This window comes from Protopterus annectens, chromosome 3.part1, assembly GCF_019279795.1.
Source record: "Protopterus annectens isolate FY-2018-M chromosome 3.part1, PAN1.0, whole genome shotgun sequence".
In the NCBI taxonomy this organism is placed as follows: Eukaryota; Metazoa; Chordata; order Ceratodontiformes; family Protopteridae; genus Protopterus; species Protopterus annectens.
In genome coordinates, this window is record NC_056732.1 from 1,833,544,413 (window position 1) to 1,833,567,942 (window position 23,530).

The following is a 23,530-nucleotide window of genomic DNA, read 5'->3' on the forward strand; positions in this document are numbered from 1 at the left end:
TAACCAGGTCAATGAGGTGTAGGGACATATTTTATACCTGGATTTCATATTTTCTCCACTCATTTGAGAGCTGGATTTTTGAGTCTTCCTTATAAAATATTTAAACAACTTTTCCTCCTGACCAGTACCTTTCTCACAGACTTATGTTATAAATATTAATCAAACCATACAGTGTTGGGGACACATTTCAGGGTTGGATTTCTGAGTCTCTTTTATTAAATATTTAAACAACATTCCTCCAATACCTCTCAAGCTCTTAGCACAAAAATTCTGGACAAGGCCAAAAACATTTGGAGACAAAGGCCAAAAATCAGGGGCAACTGGGATATTGTGATCAGTGTCCTATCCTGGTAAACAAGCTAAAATAAATATTGTCCTTATAAAGTTGATAGAATAACAGGTTTTGCATTAGCATGGATTTTTTGAAGGATATGAAATCTGAAATTCAAATGTTTGTTATTATTTACTTCAGTTTTCAATGATTTGCTGAAAGCCACAAATGTTATGAGGAATGGACCAACAATATAAGCCAAAAATGTAGACATTCTGTGAAATTCTGGACAGTTGAGAGGTATGTAACTTGTAGCTTCCTCACAGATTTATGTCATAACATATTAATCAGCTCATGCTGTGGTGGGGAGTTTTGGGTTTGTATTGTTAAATATTCGAACAAGCCCTTCCTCTTCTATGTTCCTCATAGATTCATATAATGAATATTAATTAGGTAATGGAGAGGTGTAGGAAGACATTTCAGATGGACAGGAAGTTGTGATGGTTACACAAAAGTTATCTGTGCAGGAAATTGCAGAAGTGCTCAGATTTCTGGGTTTATTTGGTCTTTTTTATGCCTGTGTGGACAGCTGTTGTTCTGAACAGTCTGGATTCTGTAACTGGAGGCTGAAACAAAGCACCATGAAGCTGGAGGTAATTTCTGTCATGATGAGAAAACTTGCTTTTATTCATGGCTGATTGCACTTTGTTCTTCTAATTCTGAAGTCTTTAGAGGCAGCAGGGCTTGTGTTTGTGAACAGTGCAGTTTGTGTAGCATTAGAAAGGAAGGAAAAAGACAGCATAAAGCTTAAGATAAGAAATTCTGAGCTGCCAGGAGATACAGTGGAAACAGTTTGTGGAAAACGGGTATACTTTTGTTATGTTAAACTGTAAAAGGTGCCATATTCTTATGTCTTTCGGTTTTGAAGTTTGTTTTGGTGTAGGTGGAACCACGCTCAGAGAGCTGCAGAGTACCACTGTAACAGAGATCTGTGCTGTACTTTATTTTCTATGTATAATAACATTTATTGTTTGGTTTAAGTCACCAGTTCAAGCTAACGTAAAAATTAAATGTGTTGCCCTTATGCTGGAAGTGCTAATCTGGTAAGCTTTTCTTTCCTGTCTGATCCAGAGAACTCATGCTGTACATGTATCCTGCTTCTGGGATTATTAATGCCTAAACAAAATCCCACTTTTCATGCTTTCCAGTTCATATTTCAGGATCTCTCCTCAGAACAGAGAGTGGAATACACTACCTCACAGGGGTAAGCGGATAAAAATGGTGATTTTTAGCATGGAAGAGAAGATAACATACAGAATAATAAATGACTCTCAGCTGTTACCAGGTAGTTAACATTCTGGTACTGTCAGGTAACCTTGCACACCCTAGAGCATAAAGATGTGCATGCTATTTTTATACTGAAAGGCATTACTGTCTGTTATAAAGAGAAAAACTTCAGAAGCACAAAATATGTAACGAAGAAATGGAAATGCTTTCTTGTCAAATGGGGACCTGTTTCATACCTCTAATTCAGGAAAACTCCCATCAGTACAAATGTAGCAGTTTGTAATAATGTCAGAGAGACACTACAAGTTTTTTTTTTAAGTAAAGACTGCAGTCTAACAAAAGTATTAAATCCCCATATGCAGCTTTCCAACTGCACATGCCAGATGTCCATTAGAGGAACACAACACAATGTGGCCAGTTGGGTGATAGTATGGGGAGGAAGGGGCAGAAGAGGCGAGGGATCAAGGACTGATTTAACATTTGTTTACTGGGAAAGTCTGAATGGGACAGAGCTAATTTTCAGTGGATGCCTGGGAAGAAACGCTCCAGATGGAGCAATGTGCACAGAATGGTATGGGCAGGGCAGAGGACTAACCAGCTGCATGTCCAGAGCCAATGAGGTAAGTATAACAAAAGAGCTAAATGGGTTTTAATTTAGACAGCAGTAGCTTCACAGTGGAGCATAAATGCAGGAAGTAGTTGGTTAACACCGAGGTTGGGGTGGCTTAGTAAATAGGGCTGATTAGTTTAGTTTGGGAGGTAGGTTAGGCCATAGGCATGGTCAGCAAGTGTAAAGTAATTGTTTCACCTTTTACGTCAGTGGTTTGGGAGGTAGGTTAGGCCATTGGCATGGTCAGCAAGTGTAAAGTAATCTTTTACATCAGTGGTTTCACTAAGTGCAAATAACTGAAGAGTATTATTCAGTTTAGTTTTAGGGTCAAATTAGGAAAGGATGCTTTGGCGTAATACTTCTTCTGACCATTAATTTCTACCCTTAAAGGAGAAGCAAAAGGATTGATTATTTATTTAGATTACACTGTAGGGACATGTATATGGCTTGAATAATTCAAAGTTTTATTTGTTTGCAGGTATTTGCAAAGTGGATAACTGGGCAAGCCAGTCATTAACATAATGGCGTCTTAAGTGGCAAAATGTGATATCTTTAGAACGTACAGTTGCAAAAAAAGGAAATATAAAAAGCAGCGATTGTTTAATATTGAAAATTACAGCTTGAAAAAGACCTTGTTCTATCACATTTACCTCAGAAACTTGCTGGCTGACTGCCTTTTGTATACGTGAAGGTTTATATTTTTTCCTTGCTGTTAAGGGCTGTTTTGTGTCAGAATGTTCATTCAGTAGATTTGTGGCAATATTCTGGTCTGGCAGTAGTGTACAGGACTAAACTCTGACTTGTTAATGTGTTACTTCTTGTACCAGGGGTACAAGGTTTTGAATCTTTAAAGAATGTAATACCTTGCTAATAATAGAACCAGTCAGTGTTTTTTTGTATTGTCTCCTAAATTGCCATTCTGTGTTTTTTAAATGTTCTCTAGGAAATGCATACATTTGCCTTTAACAGAACACAAGTGATTATATTTCATTATTTTCAAAATCCAAAATAGATGCCTTCTTTAGCTATGTCAATTGTCTCATAAATTGCCATTCTGTGTTTTTTTAAATGTTCTCTAGGAAATGCATACATTTGCCTTTAACAGAACACAAGTGATTATATTTCATTATTTTCAAAATCCAAAATAGATGCCTTCTTTAGCTTTGTCAAGAATCTAAGTGGCAACTTGCAGATATGCTCTGAGCTACTGCAAAATAGCACAAAATATACTGAACCCACTGATATTGCCAACATCCTGGCAGATAGATTCAGTGCAAACTTCACCCCCTCTCACCCCCAAAAGGGCCCACAACAACAATACCGGAAAAGTGTAGTGTCCCGGAAATCACAGATGCACAGGTGAAAACAACCCTTTCAAAAGCACAGCGTCAATGGGGCCAGATGGTGTCCCAGGCTGCGTCTTGCACAAACTACAGAACGAACTAACCCCCCACCTAAACACACTGTTCATCCTCAGCCTCTCCACAGGCTATGTGTCCATTGAATGGTGCACAGCAATGGTTATTCCGCTCACAACTGACACTGGTAACTATCGCCCCATAAGCCTGACTAGCCTGGTCTGCAAGGCTATGGAGCGCATCATCATGGAACTCATTAACAAAGACATTGGGAACCTCCAAGCACTTGATCCGACCCAGTTCAGCTTTGTTAGGGGCAGATCATGCCTACTAAACCTGGTTGACTTCTTCGAGACAGTCGCCAAGGCCATAGATGAGGGGAAGGTAGTTCACACAGCCTACCTTGACCTCGCCAAGGCTTTTGACACCATTCCCCACTCGGGAATTATAGAAAAACTCACTAGCCTGAACATAAACCCCTACGTCATGAGATGGGTCGCCAACTGGCTTACAGACAGAACTCACACGGTAAGAATAGCGGGCTCCAGGTCCGACTCTAAACCAGTCACAAGTGGTTCCCACAAGGCTTAGTCCTGGGACCCCTACTGTTCGGCATATACTTCTTAGAAGTACAGGCAAACACAGGAGGAATATGGCTAACCAAGTTCGCCTATGACTGCAAACTGGGAGCCATAATTGACTGTCCGGCTGACACGGACATTCTCCAAAAAAGCCTTACTGAAACGGACACCTGGTGTCAAAATCATGGTCTCAAGCTAAATGACAAAAAATGCATAGTCGTCCCATTTGGGAAAAACAAAACACCCATGAATTACCACATAGTTGGCAGCCCCCTTAATACAGAAGAGGTAATAAGAGATCTGGGGACCCAGGTAGATAGTAATCTCTCCTTTTGACAATCATATTGCCAAAGCAGTTAGGAAATCCTTCTATGTAGCCCATCTAATTACTAAAGGGTTTGCATCTAGAAATAAAGAGGTTATAGTGCTCCTCTACTCGTCACTCATCAGACCCATCATAGAGTACAATGCCCCATTTGGGATGTACCTCACAAGACACTTCCAACAGTTGGAAAGACCACAAAAGTACCTCACCAAGAGGATTACTGGCCTCAAACATATGTCCTATGCAGCCTGTGGAAAAACTCCAGCTGTACTCAGTCGCATGTCGCTTACTCAGAGGTGATCTCTGCCTGACTTACAAAGCCATGTCCAACTCAGAATTGATGGACATGCTCCACCTAAAGAAATCCAAGTCACTGCGAGCCACTCGCTCTAGTGAGCTAAACCTCACCACAACAATAAATAGAACCTGATGGAGGGATAGATTCCTGTCACAGAGATTCCCCATGCTTTGGAACAAAATTCCTAACTATATTAGGCATAGCTCCTCATTAACACTCTTAAAGAGAAACCTTGATGAGTACATGGGTAACAGAAAATACACCCCTGGGATCACTTCATTGGCTCTTCTTGACAGAGGCTCAGTTAATTAATCAATGGGGCCGCGAAAGCTGACACACTCTGGCTAGGCTTATAAATGCCCTCAGGCAGATAGCCTAGTACCTACCTATGATGTGAAACAAACAATAGATTTTATCATTCCAATCCACCTTCATCACATCAATTATACAGTACCCTCCTGCTTTACAAGATTAAACCTAGAAATGAAATTCATACAAAATAAAGTTTCTAAGAGCTGAATTGTTTTTCCTGAGTCCTGTTCTCATCTTGGTACTGGCAACATGTGACTGCAGTTAATAGCTACTGTGTTCATCACACTGAAAATATAACACTTTTCTTGTGGGACATGCAGCAGCTGAGGAGACCACAGAGGTTCCTCACCAGGAGAATACAAGGCCTCAAACATCTACCTTACACAGTCTGAAAGCCCTGTCCCTCTGCTCAGTGTCATATAGGCTTCTCAGATGTGACCTCTGGCATATAAAGCAATCTCAAATCCTGCCTTAATGGGACTGATGTATGTCCGCAAATCAAGCTATACTCGAGTAACCTCCACATGTGACCTCAAACTGGTCTGTGACATCAATAGGACTTGTTGACAGGACAGATTTCTGTCCCAGAGACTCCCCCTTCTGTGGAATAGACTCCCTCTCTACATCAAGCAGAGTACCTCATTAACCTATTTTAAGTGCAACCTGGATAACTGGATGGGAACAGAAAATACACCCCTGGGAGTTCACCTGTGTCCCTGCTGGACAGGGGCATCTGGTGCTAACTTGTCAGAACATGGGCTGAATTCTTGGCTAGGCTTGTAAGGGCCTCAGGGCCAATACCCTATTAACTTCCTATGACCCTTGGTGAACCCCTTGTTTACATCAATTTGTTTTACTTATCCATCCATTTACTAACAGTATGACTTCTGTTAGTATATAATGACCTAAAAAATATTTTTATTTACTTTTATTATTAGAAACTTTACATTTCTACAACAGACTGTTAGTTGTTTCCTCTATATCACAGTCCATTATTCTTCCTTCAGATTTAGATTTATGCTGTCAACTACCTCTTTTAACATAGTCCTCATTTCTTTAAACAGTTTTCCTTAATTCCACAGATAACCATTATCGATTAAAGGTCCTAATACATCTTACAAACCTTTTCTGTAATATTTACTCAAGTGTTCAGTCTGCATTTCACAGCATAGTAGATTGTCCATTTTTTTATTTCTTTCAGTATTTCTCTTCAGAGGTGTTCATTTAGTTTTCCCCTTTATTAACCATTCATTTTGCACACTTTCAAAAGATATGTTCCTTCTCTTTTTATTTCTTTCAGTATTTCTCTTCAGAGGTGTTCATTTAGTTTTCCCCTTTATTAACCATTCATTTGGCACACTTTCAAAAGATATGTTCCTTCTCTATTCATTTCCTTATAAAAAGTATATCTGGTACCATCTGATCCACGTAAAGTTTTCCTTTATTTGTTTTATTATTGCTTCTAATTCCCTTAATTTTTCTTTCTTAAAACAGTGTTGATGTTTTATCATTCACATCTTTTAAATTCTGTGCTGTCCTTATTCGATTAAGTTTTAATGCAAACCTCCACTATAGTTGTAAGCTGCTTACATATAAGCTGTTTGTCCTGCATTCACTTCAGTCTTTCTCATTCTGCCTTCCTTATATTTAACTAGTTTGCCAATAAAAGCATAACTCCCTCCTTTTTATATTTAAATTAATACTGCTGTCCATAGAGCACCACTGTCACTTTTTTCCTTATTCTTCTTCTTTCGGCTTTTCCCGGTTAGGAGTCGCTACAGCGGATCACCTGTCTGCTCATGATTGGCAGTGGAGTTTTACGGTGTCGAGTTGCCAGCCCGTCGCCCAACCTTCCACAGAAGGCACACACACACACACTCACACCTAGGACCAATTTAGAGTGTCTAATCCACCTACAGCATGTCTTTGGGATGTGGGAGAAAACTGGAGCACCCGGAGGAAACCACGTGGCCACAGGGAGGACATGCAGACTCAACACAGAAGGCACCCCAGCCGAGGATCGAACCGGAGAACCTGTTACTGTGAGGCAACAACACTAATTTGTATATTTCCGTTTTCTTCCTTAAACGTTCTTATCTTCTATCTTACATCATATAATAATATTCCTTAACTAATGTTTCGTAAGACTTCTTTGTATTTCAGTATCGCGCCATCTCTACATCTGTCTTCCATTTCATTTTCTATGATGTTATCTAATTTCTGCTTGAATAGTAAAAGGATGCATAAAGATTTTGCTACAGCTACAACCTTTTCAGGTTGGGTACACAAAGATCCTGCTGTAAGTGTAACGTTTCCATCTTCTTTTCTGGTTATGTGCTATAAATCTACCTCAGTCTGTTTGTCTTTCCTTTCCTTCGAAAAGCCTCCTTATTTCCAAAATCAGACAAAAGTTAATAGATGCTGTTTTCAACCTACCACCTTTTGGCCTCATTTTAGTTCCAGCAAAGTGAGTGTGTGAGTGTGTGTGAGTGTGTGGTGTCTTTAAGAAACATTTTAAGGACTGAACATGCATAGAAATACCAGGCAGATGCTAACTCCAGTGCCATTTTGAGAGTGCAGCCAAAGAGTGAACATGAATAAGAAATAGTCTGTAAGTCTAAGTTAGTTACCTTGTTTGTACATAATAAAGCTGCTTGGACATAACCCATGCTGGTTCGTCTTCTCCATCCTGACAAGACAAGTGAGACGAAAGCATCTAAAAAAAAAAAAAATTTCTGTACACATCTCTCAACTGTCCAGATTTTTGCTTCATATTTTTGGTCTAGTCCTCATAAATTTTTTTGGCAAATCACTCGGATGATCTGAGGATTGAAGTCTCTGAAAAATGACAGATATTTGAGTTTCAGACTTCAAATCCTTCAGAAAATATATGTTAACACTGTGTCACTTTAGCAACTTTCTAAGTTCATAAGAAGAGTATTTAAAATCTGTCCCTAGTTTTGGGCCTTTCCCCCTATTTTGTCAGGGGGTTGTCCAGATTTCCTATACTAAGAGGTTCAGAGGTATGTTTTGTACATGTATGTCTATCATGTCATATTAACAGTTATCCATATTTTAGTAAGCTTTTAAATTGTTTACATCTTAACCTTAATTTTATTTCATATTGCAGTTAAAATATATAATACTTACAAAATACATATTCACTAATGTACCGGTTATACAAAGCTGTGTCCTTCTTTTAAGGACATCTCTTTGTTTATATTCACTAATGTATCAGTTATAGACAGCTGTGTCATAGGTTCATAGGTTCATACTAGGCTATCTGCCCTAGGGCATATATAAGCCTAGCCAGAGTGTGTGTGGCTTTCACCACCCCTTAGGATGAGAATACTATACCCATTAGTTTGCTGTGCCTCTGTCCAGCAGTGACGCAGAGATGATTCCCGGGGTAAACCTACGATCTCCCATCCACTCGTCAAGATTTCTCTTGAGTAGAGTCAGTGAGGGGCTCTGCCTCACATGGACTGGGATTCTGTTCCATAGTGTAGGGAGTCTCTGGGTGATGAATCTGTCCCTCCAGCACATGCTATTTATATCCGTGTTGAGGTTTAAGTCTCTTGCTCTCGTGGCTCTGGTGGATTTGGATTTTTTTGAGGTGGAGCATGTCCATTAATTCCGGGTTGGACATGGCCTTGTATGTCAGGCACAGATCACCTCTGAGCAGACGGTATGCGACTGAATAGAGCTGGAGTTTCTTCAGTCGGGCATCGTATGACATATGTTTGAGCCCCTTTATCCTTTTGGTGAGGAACTTTTGGGGTCTTTCCAACTGCTGCAGGTGTCGGGTAAGGTACATTCCGAATTGGGCGTTGTACTCAATCATTGGTCTGATAAGTGAAGAGTACAGGGGTACAATGACCTCACCTGATCTGGATGTGAATCCCTACATGAGCAGGTGGGCAATGTAGAAGGTCTTCCTAACCACTTTGGCAATGTGAGTGTCAAAAGAGAGGTTACTGTCAACTTGGGTCCCCAGGTCCCTGATAACTTCTTCCGTGTTTAATGGATTACCACCTATGTGGTAATTAGGGGTTACCTTGTTTTTCCCAAAGGGTATGACTATACTTTTTTTGGCATTTAGCTTAAGGCCATGGCTCTGGCACCAGTTATCCATTTCTATGAGACCTCTCTGGAGGATGTCTGTGTCTGATGGAGTGTCAATTATGGTGCCCAGTTTGCAGTCATCTGCAAATTTTGTCAGCCACAATCCCCTATGTTTGCCTGCACTTCAGAAAATAAATGCCGAACAAGAGGGGCCCAGGACTGAGCCCTGTGGGACACCGCCGTGACCGGCTTAGAGTCTGACATGGCACCAGCAACTCTAACCCTGTGTGTTCTGTCCTTGAGCCAGTTTGCAACCCATCTTGTGACATATGGGTTTACATCTAAGCTGGTGAGCTTTTCTATGATGCCCGAGTGGGGTATTGTGTCGAACGCTTTTGCTAGGTCAAGGTAGGCTGTGTGAACTGCCTTACCCTCATAAATGGCCTTAGCGACTGTTTCGAAAAAGTCGACCAAGTTCAAGAGGCAGGATCTGCCCTTGACAAAGCCAAATTGGGTAGGATCCAGTGTCTGTAGGTCCCCAATGTCTTTATTTATGAGTTCCATTATGATCCTCTCCATAGCTTTGCAGACAAGGCTCGTCAAGCTTATGGGGCGGTAATTTCCAGGGTCTGTAGAAGCACCGCCTTTGTGGAGTGGGACCACAGTTGCCGTACGCCATTCTTTGGGTACGTATCCTGTAGTAAGGCTAAGATTAAACAGCAGCCTTATGTGTGGGTTTAGTTCCTCATTGAGTTCGTGTAGCACACAGCCGGGGACACCGTCCGGTCCCATTGATGCTGTGTTTTTTGCTTTAGAGAGAGCAGCTCTCACCTGGGCATCTGAGATGTTTGGGAGGCTAGACTCTGGTGGGATAGATATTTCTCCTTTGGGGAGGGAGGGGAGAAATTTGCACTGAACCTGTCTGCCAGTATGTTGGCAATGTCTGTGGGTTCAGTGATTTTTTTTTTTATCATTTTGGACTAATTCTGAGCATATCTGGGAGTTTCCACCCAGGTTTCTAACATAGCTAAAGAAGGCCTTATGATTGTCTTTTGTGTCATTAGCGATTTTTCTCTCAAAGTTGGCCTTGGATGATTTTATGAGTGATCGTAGTTTTTTGCTAGTATTGATCAGAGATGCCTTCCCTTTTAGGGATTTTGCTCTGTCATGTAGTAGCTTTCTCCTCTTGTTGTAGAGTTTGTTTATGGCTGGGGTCCACCAGACCGGGCGCCTGCCTTTGGTGGAAAGGGTCTTGATTTTATTAGGGATTGCTTGATCCATACATTCCTGGAGGTGCTCGTAGAAGGCATTTGTAAGGGTTTCAGCAGCGTGGGTTGTGGTTTCCACTGGCTCGGGGCCTTGAAGGATACCACTCCAGTCTTAAGAAGTGTGAAGTTTGCTTTTGAGAAGTTCTTCACTGTGGTCTTTTTGCTGGGGTGGGGGTGGGATGTGGATCTCCAATGAGATTAATTTATGGTCTGATCTCACCAATGAGGGATATACTTCGGTGTGGAGCATTTTGACCCCATGTTTGTGATGATCAGGTCTAGTATATTTTCTCCTCTTGTGGGAATGGTGACTAGTTGTTCCATAGCATTTGAGTTTATGAACTCCAGGAACCTTTGGGCTAGGGTGTTGGGGCTTGAGTAATGTTCCCAGTCTATGTTTGGGTAGTTGAAGTCACCCAATATGATGGTGTTTGGAGAGACATTCATACTCTCCAGTGTCTTCAGGAAGGCTGTGTGGGTTTCCTGAGTTTGAGAAGGTGGTCTGTAGCATGCTACAAACTGTAGGGCAGTTTTACCTATGGTTAATTGCACCTGGATGGTCTCCGATGCTTCGTGCGTTGCCACTAACCTGGAGGTGTGGGTATCCTTTATGAATATGGATACTCCCCCTCCTTTTGTGGTTCGGTCCGGATTTTGGGGCCGGAACGCATGATATGAGGTATAACCTGATAGTGCTGGGGTGCTCTCAGGAGCCTTGAACCAGGTTTCAGTCACAGTACAGACATCGATGTTCTCCATACTGAGGAGGGCTTCGAGGGTGTGCATCTTGAGGTTTAGACTTCTGGCATTGCGCAGTATTACCCTTAGTTTTTCTCCATTTTTGTTTTCTAGGGCGGTAGGTTTATCATTTGAGCCTTGCCTAAAAAGGCACTATGGGGGTGGCAAGAGCCTTTGCCAATATCCGGAAGCCCAGGGTGACAGGTGCAAGCCATCCCTTGAAGCAGCGTGGCTTGTCAAGCATGTCATCCCAGGCAGACAGACATTGGATCCCCTTAGAATGACACCAGTAATTAAGCCAATTATTAAAGCTGATCATTTTGTCTCTGTATTGTGGCATCATTCTTGGTGAGGGTAGGATACTGCTCAGGGTCAGGGTCATACCGGCCTGGGCTACATAATCTGAGAGCTCCTCTATGTCTCTTTTCATGTAGTCCAGGGAGGTACGTCTCAGGTCGTTCACACCGGCATGGACAATGACCGAGTCATACTTGTACTTGCTGTGGAGTGACCTGAGTGCTTGTGTTATGTGGCGGATTCTAGCGCCTGACAGGCAGCTTACTGTGATCTTTTCCTTGTTCAGTCTGGTGAGTGGGACGTCAGTGTGTCTGACTATGGAGTCACCTATAACAAGTGTGTCTGGCATTGTGTTTGGCCTTAAGGGCTGTGACTGTTTAGCACACTGACTTTGAGAACTATGTGTTGCATGTCTTATGTCTTGAGGTGGCAGTTGCTTGGGTGTCTGCTTTGGAGGCCTCTGTAGTTTTGGTAGATTTTTGATCAGTGCCTCCGAGTATGTCTTTGTGTGTTTTTGCAGTTGTGATAGTTCTATGTGAAACTGGGTTTGTGGTGTGCGTGGTTTCCTTCTTCTCCTGTCTGGTCTTGCCAGTCCTGAGTTGAGAGAGCTCAGCCTCCAGTTTGGCTATATAGTTGCATCTCTCAAATGTATTGGTGTTTTGTGGGAGAAGGAGTGGGTTGACTGTGTACATGAGGCAATTGTAACATTGCCTCAAGATGCCCAGATTCACCAGCTGAACAGGAGAGGACGCTAGCAACTGACCCTTCGACATGCTAGAAAAAGTGAAAAAGTTTGCTGTGTAACTGAGTCAGAAGGGACCTATAGGGAAATGGGTACTCAAGGGGATTCTAGGCTAATGTAGTACTTTGTTTAGTATATAAGTACTTTACCTATATAAAAATGCTTTAGGAGCAAGTGCTGAGCTTTTGAGATAGAGAATAGACTGTTTAGATTGCAAGTAGAGAAGTTCTAAGGGAAAAATTGAAGAGCAGACTTTACGGAGCCAGCTCTATGGGCAACTCCACGCAAAAGCGCGCTAAAGCGGGCTTTATAGCAGGGGGTTGAAAAGAGCTAGGAATTGACCCAAAATGGCCAATAGACTACAAGTTTCTGGCTGGAACCACTGCTCTAGGGACAAATAGGCTGCTCAGTGCTTCCCACTGGTGAACAAAGAAGCTTCCCTTTATCCAAATAGGATATGGAATAGCACAGGAACCAAGCCAAAGCCCAGAGATCAGCAAACTCTGAAGACTGGACTATTCTAGTTCAGTAAGGCGGGAAAACAAGATTTTTTTTTTTTTTGTTTTTTTTTTTTGCAGAAAACAGAGGAAAAACAGACAGTAAATGCTGTAAATGCTTTTAAACGGCTATCGCACTTGAGTGTGTTAGCCTACAGGTAAAATTAAGCAACAAATAACTTTTTAAAAGTGCAAAACAGTTAATCAACACAAAAACAGTCTAAATAGAATGCAGAGCTGTATAAACAGGCGAAAATGCAGTCGCTAAGCAGTAAATAATCAAAAAGCCAGAAAAATACTTAAATCAGGAAAAAGTCACTCTTTTGCTCTCTGCTGATTGTAGAACTCTTCAGGACACCACGAGGAGCGGTGCTGAGTTGAATACAAGCGAAAAAGCGCTCTAAAGCGGGCTTTATTACAGGGGGCTGAAAAGAGCTAGGAATTGACCCAAAATGGCCAATAGAGTACAAGTTTCTGGCTGGAACCACTCCTCTAGGGACAAATAGGCTGCTCAGTGCTCCCCACTCCCACTGGTGAACAAAGACGCTTCCTTTTATCCAAATAAGGATATGGAATAGCACAGGAACCAAGACAAAGCCCAGAGATCAGCAAACTCTGAAGACTGGACTATTCTAGTTCAGTAAGGCGGGAAAACAAGATTTTTTTTTCTTTTTTGTTTTTTTCTTTTTTGCAGAAAACAGAAGAAAAACAGACAGTAAATGCTATAAATGCTTTTAAGCGGCTAGCGCACTTGAGTGTGTTAGTCTACAGGTAAAATTAAGCAACAAATAACTTTTTAAAAGTGCAAAACAGTTAATCAACACAAAAACAGTTTAAATAGAATGCAGAGCTGTATAAACAGGCTAAAATGCAGTCGCTAAGCAGTAAATAATCAAAAAGCCAGAAAAAAATACTTAGATCAGTTATAGCAAATACAGTTATAACAAATGCTCTGAAATATACTGTATATTTCCAAAATGTTTGAGAAGGACAGTCAGAACACAAGAAGGTTCAGGCGAAAAAGAAAAAAAAAAAAGTTTTGTTTTACTTTTTGAAAGGGAAAAAGGAGGAACAGAAGGCCTTATCAAATGTTCTCTCTGTATTAGGCAGAATGAGCTAATGACACTAGACTGGGAGGAGTGTCACAGTAGGGGCGGGCAACTGCAAAGCCACCAAGTATAGGGTGGGGCAAAATAGCCTACAGACAGCAAGCACTACAGAGACAAATGAAAGTTTTTAAACAGATAAGGATTTGTGAAGATACTGAATAGACAAAGTGCTTTATATATATTAAATTGTAAAAACAGTAATCTGTAAAAAAAATCAAGATACTTATATTTTGTAGCTCAGTTGCGGTCGACATCTCTGTGTTTATATTCACCAATGTATCAGTTATAGGAAGCTGTGTCCTTTAAGGACATCTGTGTTTATATTCACTAATGTATCAGTTATAGGACACTGTGTCCTATAAGTACAGCTCTTTGTTTATATTCACTAATGTATCAGTTATAGGAAGCTGTGTCCTTTAAGGACATCTCTGTGTTTATATTCACTAATGTATCAGTTATTGAAAGCTGTGTCCTTTAAGGACATCTCTGTGTTTATATTCACTAATGTATCAGTTATTGAAAGCTGTGTCCTTTAAGGACATCTCTTTGTTTATATTCACTAATGTATCAGTTATAGCAAGCTGTGTCCTTTAAGGACATCTCTGTGTTTATATTCACTAATGTATCAGTTATAGGAAGTGGTGTCCTTTAAGGACATCTCTCTGTTTATATTCACTAATGTATCAGTTATAGACAGCTGTGTCCTTTAAGGACATCTCTGTGTTTATATTCACTAATGTATCGGTGATAGGAAGCTATGTCCTATAAGTACAGCTCTTTGTTTATATTCACTAATGTATCAGTTACAGGAAGCTGTGTCCTTTAAGGACATCTCTTTGTTTATATTCACTAATGTATCAGTTATAGGAAGCTGTGTCCTTTAAGGACATCTCTGTGTTTATATTCACTAATGTATCAGTTACCTTTAAGGACATCTCTTTGTTTACATTCACTAATGTATCACATACAGGAAGCTGTGTCCTTTAAGGACATCTCTTTGTTTATATTCACTAATGTATCAGTTATAGAAAGCTGTGTCCTTTAAGGACATCTCTTTGTTTATATTCACTAATGTATCAGTTATAGGAAGCTGTGTCCTTTAAGGACATCTCTGTGTTTATATTCACTAATGTATCAGTTATAGAAAGCTGTGTCCTTTAAGGACATCTCTGTGTTTATATTCACTAATGTATCAGTTACAGGAAGCTGTGTCCTTTAAGGACATCTCTTTGTTTGTATTCACTAATGTATCAGTTATAGACAGCTGTGTCCTTTAAGGACATCTCTTTGTTTATATTCACTAATGAATCAGGTATAGAGAGCTGTGTCCTTTAAGGACATCTCTTTTGTTTATATTCACTAATGTATCAGTTATAGGAAGCTGTGTCCTTTAAGGACATCTCTTTGTTTATATTCACTAATGAATCAGGTATAGAGAGCTGTGTCCTTTAAGGACATCTCTTTGTTTATATTCACTAATGAGTCAGGTATAGAGAGCTGTGTCCTTTAAGGACATCTCTTTGTTTCCTTTTCTTTTTTCTCTTCCCCTTTCCTAATAAAACAGTTTCATGATTTTTAGTAAAACATTGAACTCCGTTTCCTTCTTCATCAACAGACCCCAGACCTTCAAACAAGTTGCTTTTCATAACATTTGTCACTTCTGTTATTATATTAGTATGCAGTAGCTCGTTTTTACTTCTGTTAATGATATACATTTTAGTTGTAGAATTACTTCTTTCCTTGTCAGATACTATTACATTTCCTTCCACATTGTTGTTTCTCATTACCATTGTATACATCAGTATGCAATATACCCCAGCAAGTTAACTAGAAAATAAATTGGAACCATAGCTAGCTCTGTAAAGGTCCCCAAACTGATGGGTATCCAGCTAAACCAGTTGGGCAGCACAAAAAAAATCCTGTACTTGAAACTGCAGTAAGCTGCTTGGAGCAGATGTAACAAGCAACTTGTCTTGCTAGTAAACTACCACACACTCAGCATTTCAGTGCTTCAGATGTGACCACAGATATACTACTGACATTTCATGAGCAAATGCTGGTACTGCAATATCGGACCATCAGGTCTTGCCAGTCACACCACCTGGCAGCTTAAAAAAAAAAAAAAAAAGCTCTGTCTCTAGAAGAAACAAAAACGCTTTTCTAATCTGAAACTGTAGCTACAAATTTAACAGAAGTTAAAAGCTTCATAGGTGTATATTATGCTAGTGACTGCTAGGGCCCTTGTAAGCCTAGCTGTGCAACCCAAATGTGACCCACAAATTTGATTTATATGGGGGTGATTTACTGACTGCCTCTGTCCATCAGAGACATAGGTATTAGACCAGGGGGGATTTTCGATTACCCATCCATTGGTTCAAGTTGTGCTTAAATGGATAAGGAGGAACTGTGATTGGGGGGGGAGCTGTTGCAGAGATTGTGGATTTTCCCATTTCTCTGAAAAACATATCCATCTCTTCAACTTATCCTATTTATGTCACAAGCCAAATTTAGATCTTTTATAGTTTGCTATAGTTAAACTACTACACATAGGTAGTATTTTTGTTTCAGAATTCCCTGAATTTTGCCTCATATTTTACCCTGTTCCTCATAGATTTTTTATTATCTGGTAAATTACCAAGAAAGATTGCAATCAATGAATAATGCCAGACTTTAAAGTATCATACTTTGTATTCAGCAAATGTATAAGGATTCATAACTTTTTACTCTATATGAACATTTTAAAGTAATCGAATGATACTGCAAATTGTTCCAGTTTTGGACTTTTGTTCCCTCATTGTGTTTGATTGAATCGAGATGCATACTATTATTGCAGTTTTGGCATTCATACATGAATGCTAGTTCTGCACCCCCAGACCGACACCTGCTTAATTGCATTCCCTAACAGCTTGCAGTTGAGGCAGGTATCCCCTTTACCCTGCCCTTGTTTGCAACTCTGCCATAAATTTCATGTTTTATGATATTTATAAGACAGTTCCCATTTTGTAGTAATTTGTCTCATTTCCCACGTAGTTGACATCTTTTATCACATTCACTTATAAGGGGAGAATTAACTGTACAAAAGTGATGTTTTTGGCTGAACACAGTATCGTAGATTTTCTTGTATACCACTGGGAGTAATAACACTAAGGGAATGCTGTATTTTATATTCACTAATACACCACTGGGAGTAATAACACTAAGTGAATGCTGTATTTTATATTCACTAATACACCACTGGGAGTAATAACACTAAGTGAATGCTGTATTTTATATTCACTGATATTTAAAGAGGTAACAACCACCCATGTGACAGGCCAAATGATTTCTTCATCAGTTACTTTTTTTTTAAGAAATTGCACTGGTTGACAAACCTTTTTAACAAGATCATATATTCCATTTCTTCTACAACATTTAACCTGCAAAGTTGTTTATGATCTGTTTTGCCTATTCACATTTAAGAAAATGTAATGAGTTCAACAACAAATGTCAGCTTTTCTGTACAAGATTCCAGAAACATGTTCAGTAAAAAATATTTAAATTATAATGTTACATAAATGTTCCTGTCTTAGATGAATAAGCAAACTAATGTCTTGTGTTTTAAAACCCAAGGCCTCTGTCATATCACGGATGCAATAACTATTTACTAATATATCACTTTATTCCTTTAATGAACAAGTGGTATTTTTTTTTTTTAACAGATTTGGTTCATGTTTTATAGCAACCGCAGTGGCATATAGTTTAACAGCATTCTTGTTTGGCTTTCTGACATTTTCCATTTCATACACTTTCTCTGTATTTTATGTATTTTCGGCAGGTTAGGTTTGAATGACAGTGGCAAGTTTTTTTTTAACAGCTTCACCACATGACAAAGCAGATGCATCATCAGCCTTGTGCTCCTTCACTGTTTTCTTCAAAGTTACCTGATCCAAACCTCCATCATTATTAACATTGCAGATTTGTATGTCAGGTATGTCTTGCTGCTCCATTGGTTTTTCATTGGCACTAGCTACCCGATCCAAACCTCCATCATTATTAACGTTGCAGATTTGTATGTCAGGTATGTTTATAGGTTTATACTTAGATACTAGGCTATCGGCCCAAGGGCCTAAGTAAGCCTAGTCAACAAGGTTCCCTGGCTTACGCCACCCAAGAAAGTTATTTTTCTGTGCTCCTGTTGAGCAGAGCCACAGAAGTGATCCCCGGGGTGTATTTCTTATTTCCCGTCCACTTAAGATTTTTTTTGAAGAGTGCTAATGAGGAACTTTGCTTGACTTAGATGGGTAGCTTGTTCCAGAGTATGGGAAGTCTCTGGGACAGGAATCTATCCCTCCACTATGTCCTGTTTATTGTGTTGACAAGGTTTAGGTCCTTAGAGCATGTAGCTCTGAGGGATTGGGATTTCTTTAGATGTAGCATGACCAACAGCTCTGTGTTTGACATAGCTTTATATGTTAGGCAGAGATCACCTTGGAGTAGGCGATATGCTACGGAGTAAAGCTGGCATTTTTTGAGATGGTCGGTGTAGGGCATATGTTTGAGGCCAGTAATCCTCTTTGTGAGGTACTTCTGTGGCCTTTCCAGCTTCTACAGATGTCTTGTGAGGTACATTCCAAAAGGAGCGTTGTATTCTATAATGGGTCTAATGAGTGATGAGTAGAGCGGAACGATGACCTCTCTTTTTTTTTTTTTCTTGGATGAGAACCCTTTTGTGATGAGGTGTGCCATGTAGAAGGATTTCCTGACTACTGTGGTGATGTGATTATCAAAGGAAAGACTACCGTCCACCTGGGTCCCAAGGTCTCTTATCACACATTTGATGTTATGTAGACTGCCACCTATGTGGTAGTTCATGGGTACAGAGTTTTTACCAAAGGGGATGACAATACATTTTTGGCATTGAGCTTGAGGCCATGGCTCTGACACCCGGCATCTATCTCAGTGAGGCCCTTCTGTAGGATGTCCACATCATTTGGGGACTCTGCTATGGCTCCTAGTTTGCAGTCATCTGCGAACTTCATTAGCCAAAGGCCCTCTGTGTTAGCCTGTACTTCAGAGAAGTAGATACCAAACAGGAGAGGACCCAGGACTGAACCCTGTGGTACTCCACTTGTTTGAAGTCAGATTTGGAGTCTGCAACCTGTACAGTGTGGGTTCTGTCAGTGAGCCAATTGGCAACCCATCTTGATACACTGTGTGAAGCACCTTACCCTCGTCTACAACTTTGGGGACTGCCTCAAAGAAGTTGATCAGGTTCAGGAGGCATGATCTGCCTTTCACAAACCTAAACTGGGTGGGATCCAGAGTTTGGAGGTTGCCATTGTCTTTGTTTATGAGTTCCATGATGATATGTTCCATGGCTTTACAAACCAGGCTCGTCAGGCTAATAGGGTGATAGTTCCCGGGATCAGTGGTGGCTCCCCCTTTGTGGAGTAGGATAACTGTTGCTGTGCGCCATTCAGTGGGCACAAAGCCTGATGTGAGACTATGACTTGAACATGGTGCTTAGGTGGGTAGCCAGTTCTTTCTGAAGTTCATGTAAAATGTAGCCTGGGATGTTGTCCGGTCCCATGGATGCCGTGTTTTCGGCTTTAGAGAGTGCAGCTTTTACCTTCAGAGACTCTTGCATTCTTCCTGTATAGTTCTGGGCCCTTTAGGGAGTGAGAATGGGGGTAAAGTTAGCACTGAACTTATCTGCCAGGATATTGGCAATAACAATTGGTTCTGTAATTTTCATGCCGTTGTGCTGTAACCAAAGCAGATCTGGGTGTTGCCATTGAGATTCTTGACATAGCTATAGAATGCTTTGTGGTTGTCCCTAGAATCAGTGGCAGTTTTGTTTTCGTAGCTAGCTTTGGAGGATCTTATAAGGGATCTCAGCTTCTTACTGAGGCTGACCAGGGAACTCCTCCACTCATGGGATTTTACTCTTTTTTTGCAACAGTTTCTTCCTTCTGTTGTAGAGTTTGTTTATGGCAGGAGACCACCAATTGGTTTCCTTTTTTTGGAGGATAGCATCTTGATTCTGTTTGGGATAGCCACAATCCATGCACTCGTGTAAGTGCTTATAGAGTGCATCTGTGTAGGATTCAGCAGTCGTAACTGTATTATCCATCTGCATGGGTGTCATGAAGTTCGCCACTTCTGTCTTAAGAAGCATGAAGTTGACTTTGGAGAAATTTTTTACCATGATTTCCTTAATGGGGGTGGCGGCGGGATGTGGATATCTAGGGTGATTTAACTTATGGTCGGATCTGACCAACGAGGAGTTGACTTCAGGTGTGGAACAGTGGTCACTCATGTTGGTAATGACTAGGTCTAGGATATTGTTGCCCCTGGTGGGGGTCTGGATAAGTTGATCCAGGGTATTGGAATTTATGAATTCCAGAAAGCATTGATCTAAGGAGTTGGTACGCAAGTAGTTTTCCCAGTTAATGGTGGGGTAGTTGAAATCACCCATTATTAGGGTGTTTGGTTGAACCCTAATATTTTCCAGTATGTCAAGAAAAGAGGATTGGGAATCCAGGGGCATGGTGGGGGATCTCTAGCAAGCTACAATTTGGATTGCAGTTTTGCCCAGAGTTAGTTGCACTTGGATAACCTCAGATGCATTATGCTGAGCAACTACCCTGGAGGTGTGGATATCCTTAATAAATATGGACACACCTCCACCTCTGGTGTTCCAGTCCAGATCAGGTGGCCGAAAAGTGTGGTATGAGTTATAACGTGGTAATGCAGGGGTGCTCTCTGGAGCCTTGAACCAGGTCTCAGTCACTGCACAGATATCGATGTTCTCCATTTTAAGGAGTGCCTCGAGTGAGTGCATTTTTAGATTTAGACTTCTAGCATTGAGTAGCATTACCCTCAGTTTTTGCTTGCCTGGTCCTGTTACGGTGGTGAATTTTTCATTTGAACCTTGCCTAAAAAAGGCACTATAGAGGCAGCAAGAGCATTAGCCAGTATCTGTAATCCCAAGGGTGACAGGTGCAGGCCATCTCTGGCAAAGCATCGTGATCTGTCGACCATGTCATCCCAGGCAGACAGATACTGGATCCCCTTAGAATGACACCAAAAGCTTAGCCAATTGTTGAAGTCCATCATTTTGTCCTTGTACTGCGCTATCATTCTGGGTGATGGCAGAGTGCTACTCAGGGCTAGGGTCATACCTGCCTGGGCTACAAGATCGTAGAGCTCTTCCATGTCTCTTTTCTTGTAGTCCAGGGAAGTACACCTCAGGTCATTCACACCAACATGGACAATGACAGAGTCATATTTGTACTTGTTGTGGAGTGGCCTGAGTGTGTGGGTTATGTGGCAGATCCTGGCACCCAACAGGCAGCTGACAGTAACTTTCTCCTTGTTTAGCCTGGTGAGTGGGACATCAGTGTGTCTAACTATGGAGTCACCTATGACTAGTGTGTTGGTTACGTTGTTTTGCCTTATGGGCTGTGATTGAGTGGCACACTTGAGCCTGTGTGTCATTTGGGTTGTATTGGGGGGTGGAGGTTGCCTGCGTTTCTGCTTTGGAGGTCTCTGTTGCTTGAGCAGATTATTACTGAGAGCCTCCGCAAATGTTTTTGTGTTTCTATGTGTGGATTTTGGTGGTATAGGTTTAGTGGGACTATGTGATGAGTGTGGTGTGGTGCAAATGTTTACCTTCTCCTCTTGACTGTCAAGTTCAGTCTTGGTTGGAGAGAGCTTTACCTCCAGTTTGAATAGATAAGTGCATCTCTCACAGGTTGTGGTGTTGGGTGGTAGGAGGAGAGGGTTGTCTGTGTACTTGAGGCAATTGCTACATTGCCCCAAGATGCCCAGATTCATCAGGTAGACAGGAAAGAACACTGGGAGTTGACCCTTGGACATGCCTAAATAAAAAACTACTTTCCTCTAGACAAGTGAGGAAAGTGAGTATAAGAGCTGTTTTTCTCTAAGCAAGTGAGGAAAGTAAGTACAAAATCTGTTTTCCTCTAGGTAAAGAGGAAGGTTGAGTGCTGTAGTAATTTGTAGCTTATTTAGTGCTAACAAGTACTGAACAAGTGCTGAGCACGAATAAGCAAATTCAAGTGGTATAACTAAGAATCTGTACCTGGATCTTGTGGTAGATAGGCTACCCAGTGCTTACCACTCCCACTGATAAGCTAGAAGGCTTCCCTCCCAACACAGAAAGGCTTGGGGGGGGGGGGCTCAGAAGCCTGCTCCGTTGGTTTTTCATTGGCACTAGCTGCCTGATCCAAACCTCCATCATTAGTAGCACTGCAGATTTGTATGTCAGGTATGTTCTGCTCCATTGGGTTTTTATTGGCATTAGCATGAGTCTGTTCCATAATCGCTCCTTGGCGCTTGCACACTTCCGTGTTGACATTGCTTATATTGATTAGGAGGTTAGCGACATCAATGTTTGTAAGTTTTGAACAGTGTCTGTGTGTGTCTGTGTGTGTCCTCTGTGATACCTGCATATGTCAGGAATCAAAGGAATGCTAAATGTTTCAAGGCTAATCAGTCTTGTAACTATTACCTCTTGCCAGACTAAATTGTGCCTCCCCTCTCTTGGATGGCTAGGTCAGTCAAGCCTGGGGTGAGTTTATGAATACCCATCCAGTTATCCAGATTGAAGGATGGTAGTCTATCACATTGCTTTACCTGTCAGAGGAGTCTATTCCAAAGCTGGAGGAGACACTGAGTAAGAAATGTCTCTCCACCTTGTTTTATTTATCTGCAGAAGCAGGTTTAGATGCTTTGTTCTGGTGTTCATAGGTAGGTACTAGGCTATTGGCCCTAGGGGCCTATACAAGCCCAACCAAAAAGGTACCCTGGCTTTTGCCACCCAAGAAAATTATTTTCCTGTGCCACTGTCGAGTAGAGCCACAGAAGTGATCCCCGGGGTGAATTTCCTATTTCCCGTCCAATCATCAAGATTTTTCTTGAAGACTGCTAATGAGGAGCTTTGTTTGATATAGATAGGTAGTTTATTCCAGAGTATGGGATGTCTCTGGGACAGGAATCTATCCCTCCGACATGTTCTGTTTATTGTGGTGACAAGGTTTAGGTCCCTAGAGCGTGTAGCTCAGAAGGATGTGGATTTCTTTAAGTGGAGCTTATCCAACAGCTCTGGGTTTGACATAGCTTTGTATGTTAGACAGAGATCACCTCTGTGTAGGCGATATGCAATGGAGTAAAGCTGGAGGTTTTTGAGATGATCTGCGTAGGGCATCTGTTTGAGGTTGGTAATCCTCTTTAAGTGTTTCTGTGGCCTTTCCAGTTGTTGTAGATGTCTTGTGAGGTACATACCAAAAGGGGCGTTTTACTCTATAATGGGTCTAATGAGTGATGAGTAGAGGGGAACAATGACCTCTTTTTTTCTGGATGAGAAACCTTTTGTGATGAGGTGTGCCACGTAGAAAGATTTCTTGACTACTGTGGTGATGTAATTATCAAAGGAGAGACTACTGTCCACCTGTGTCCCAAGGTCTCTTATCACACTTTCGGTGTTAAGTATACTACCGCCTATGTTGTAGTTCATGGGTACAGAGTTTTTACCAAAGGGAATGACAGTGCACTTTTTGGCATTGAGCTTGAGGCCATGGCTTTGACACCAGGCATCTGCCTCAGTGAGGCCCTTTTGTAGGATGTCTACATCGTTAGGAGTTTCGATTATGGCTCCTAATTTCCAGTCATCTGCGAACTTCATTAGCCAAAGACCTTCTGTGTTAGCCTGTACTTCAGAGAAGTAGACACAAAACAGGAGAGGACCCAGGACTGAACCCTGTGGTACTCC

General features: G+C 41.1%; 1 protein-coding gene across 1 annotated transcript in view; it reads left to right on the forward strand.

The window, feature by feature from the left end:
- The first annotated feature begins 765 nt into the window (after positions 1 to 765).
- Positions 766 to 23,530, forward strand: part of LOC122797897 (putative postmeiotic segregation increased 2-like protein 3) — a 198,701-nt gene continuing 175,936 nt past the window's right edge. Inside the window, exon 1 of the mRNA XM_044066416.1 lies at positions 766 to 924. Within this exon, the coding sequence (XP_043922351.1) occupies positions 772 to 924 (153 nt within the window). The 5' untranslated portion in view covers positions 766 to 771. The remainder of the gene's footprint in view (positions 925 to 23,530) is intronic.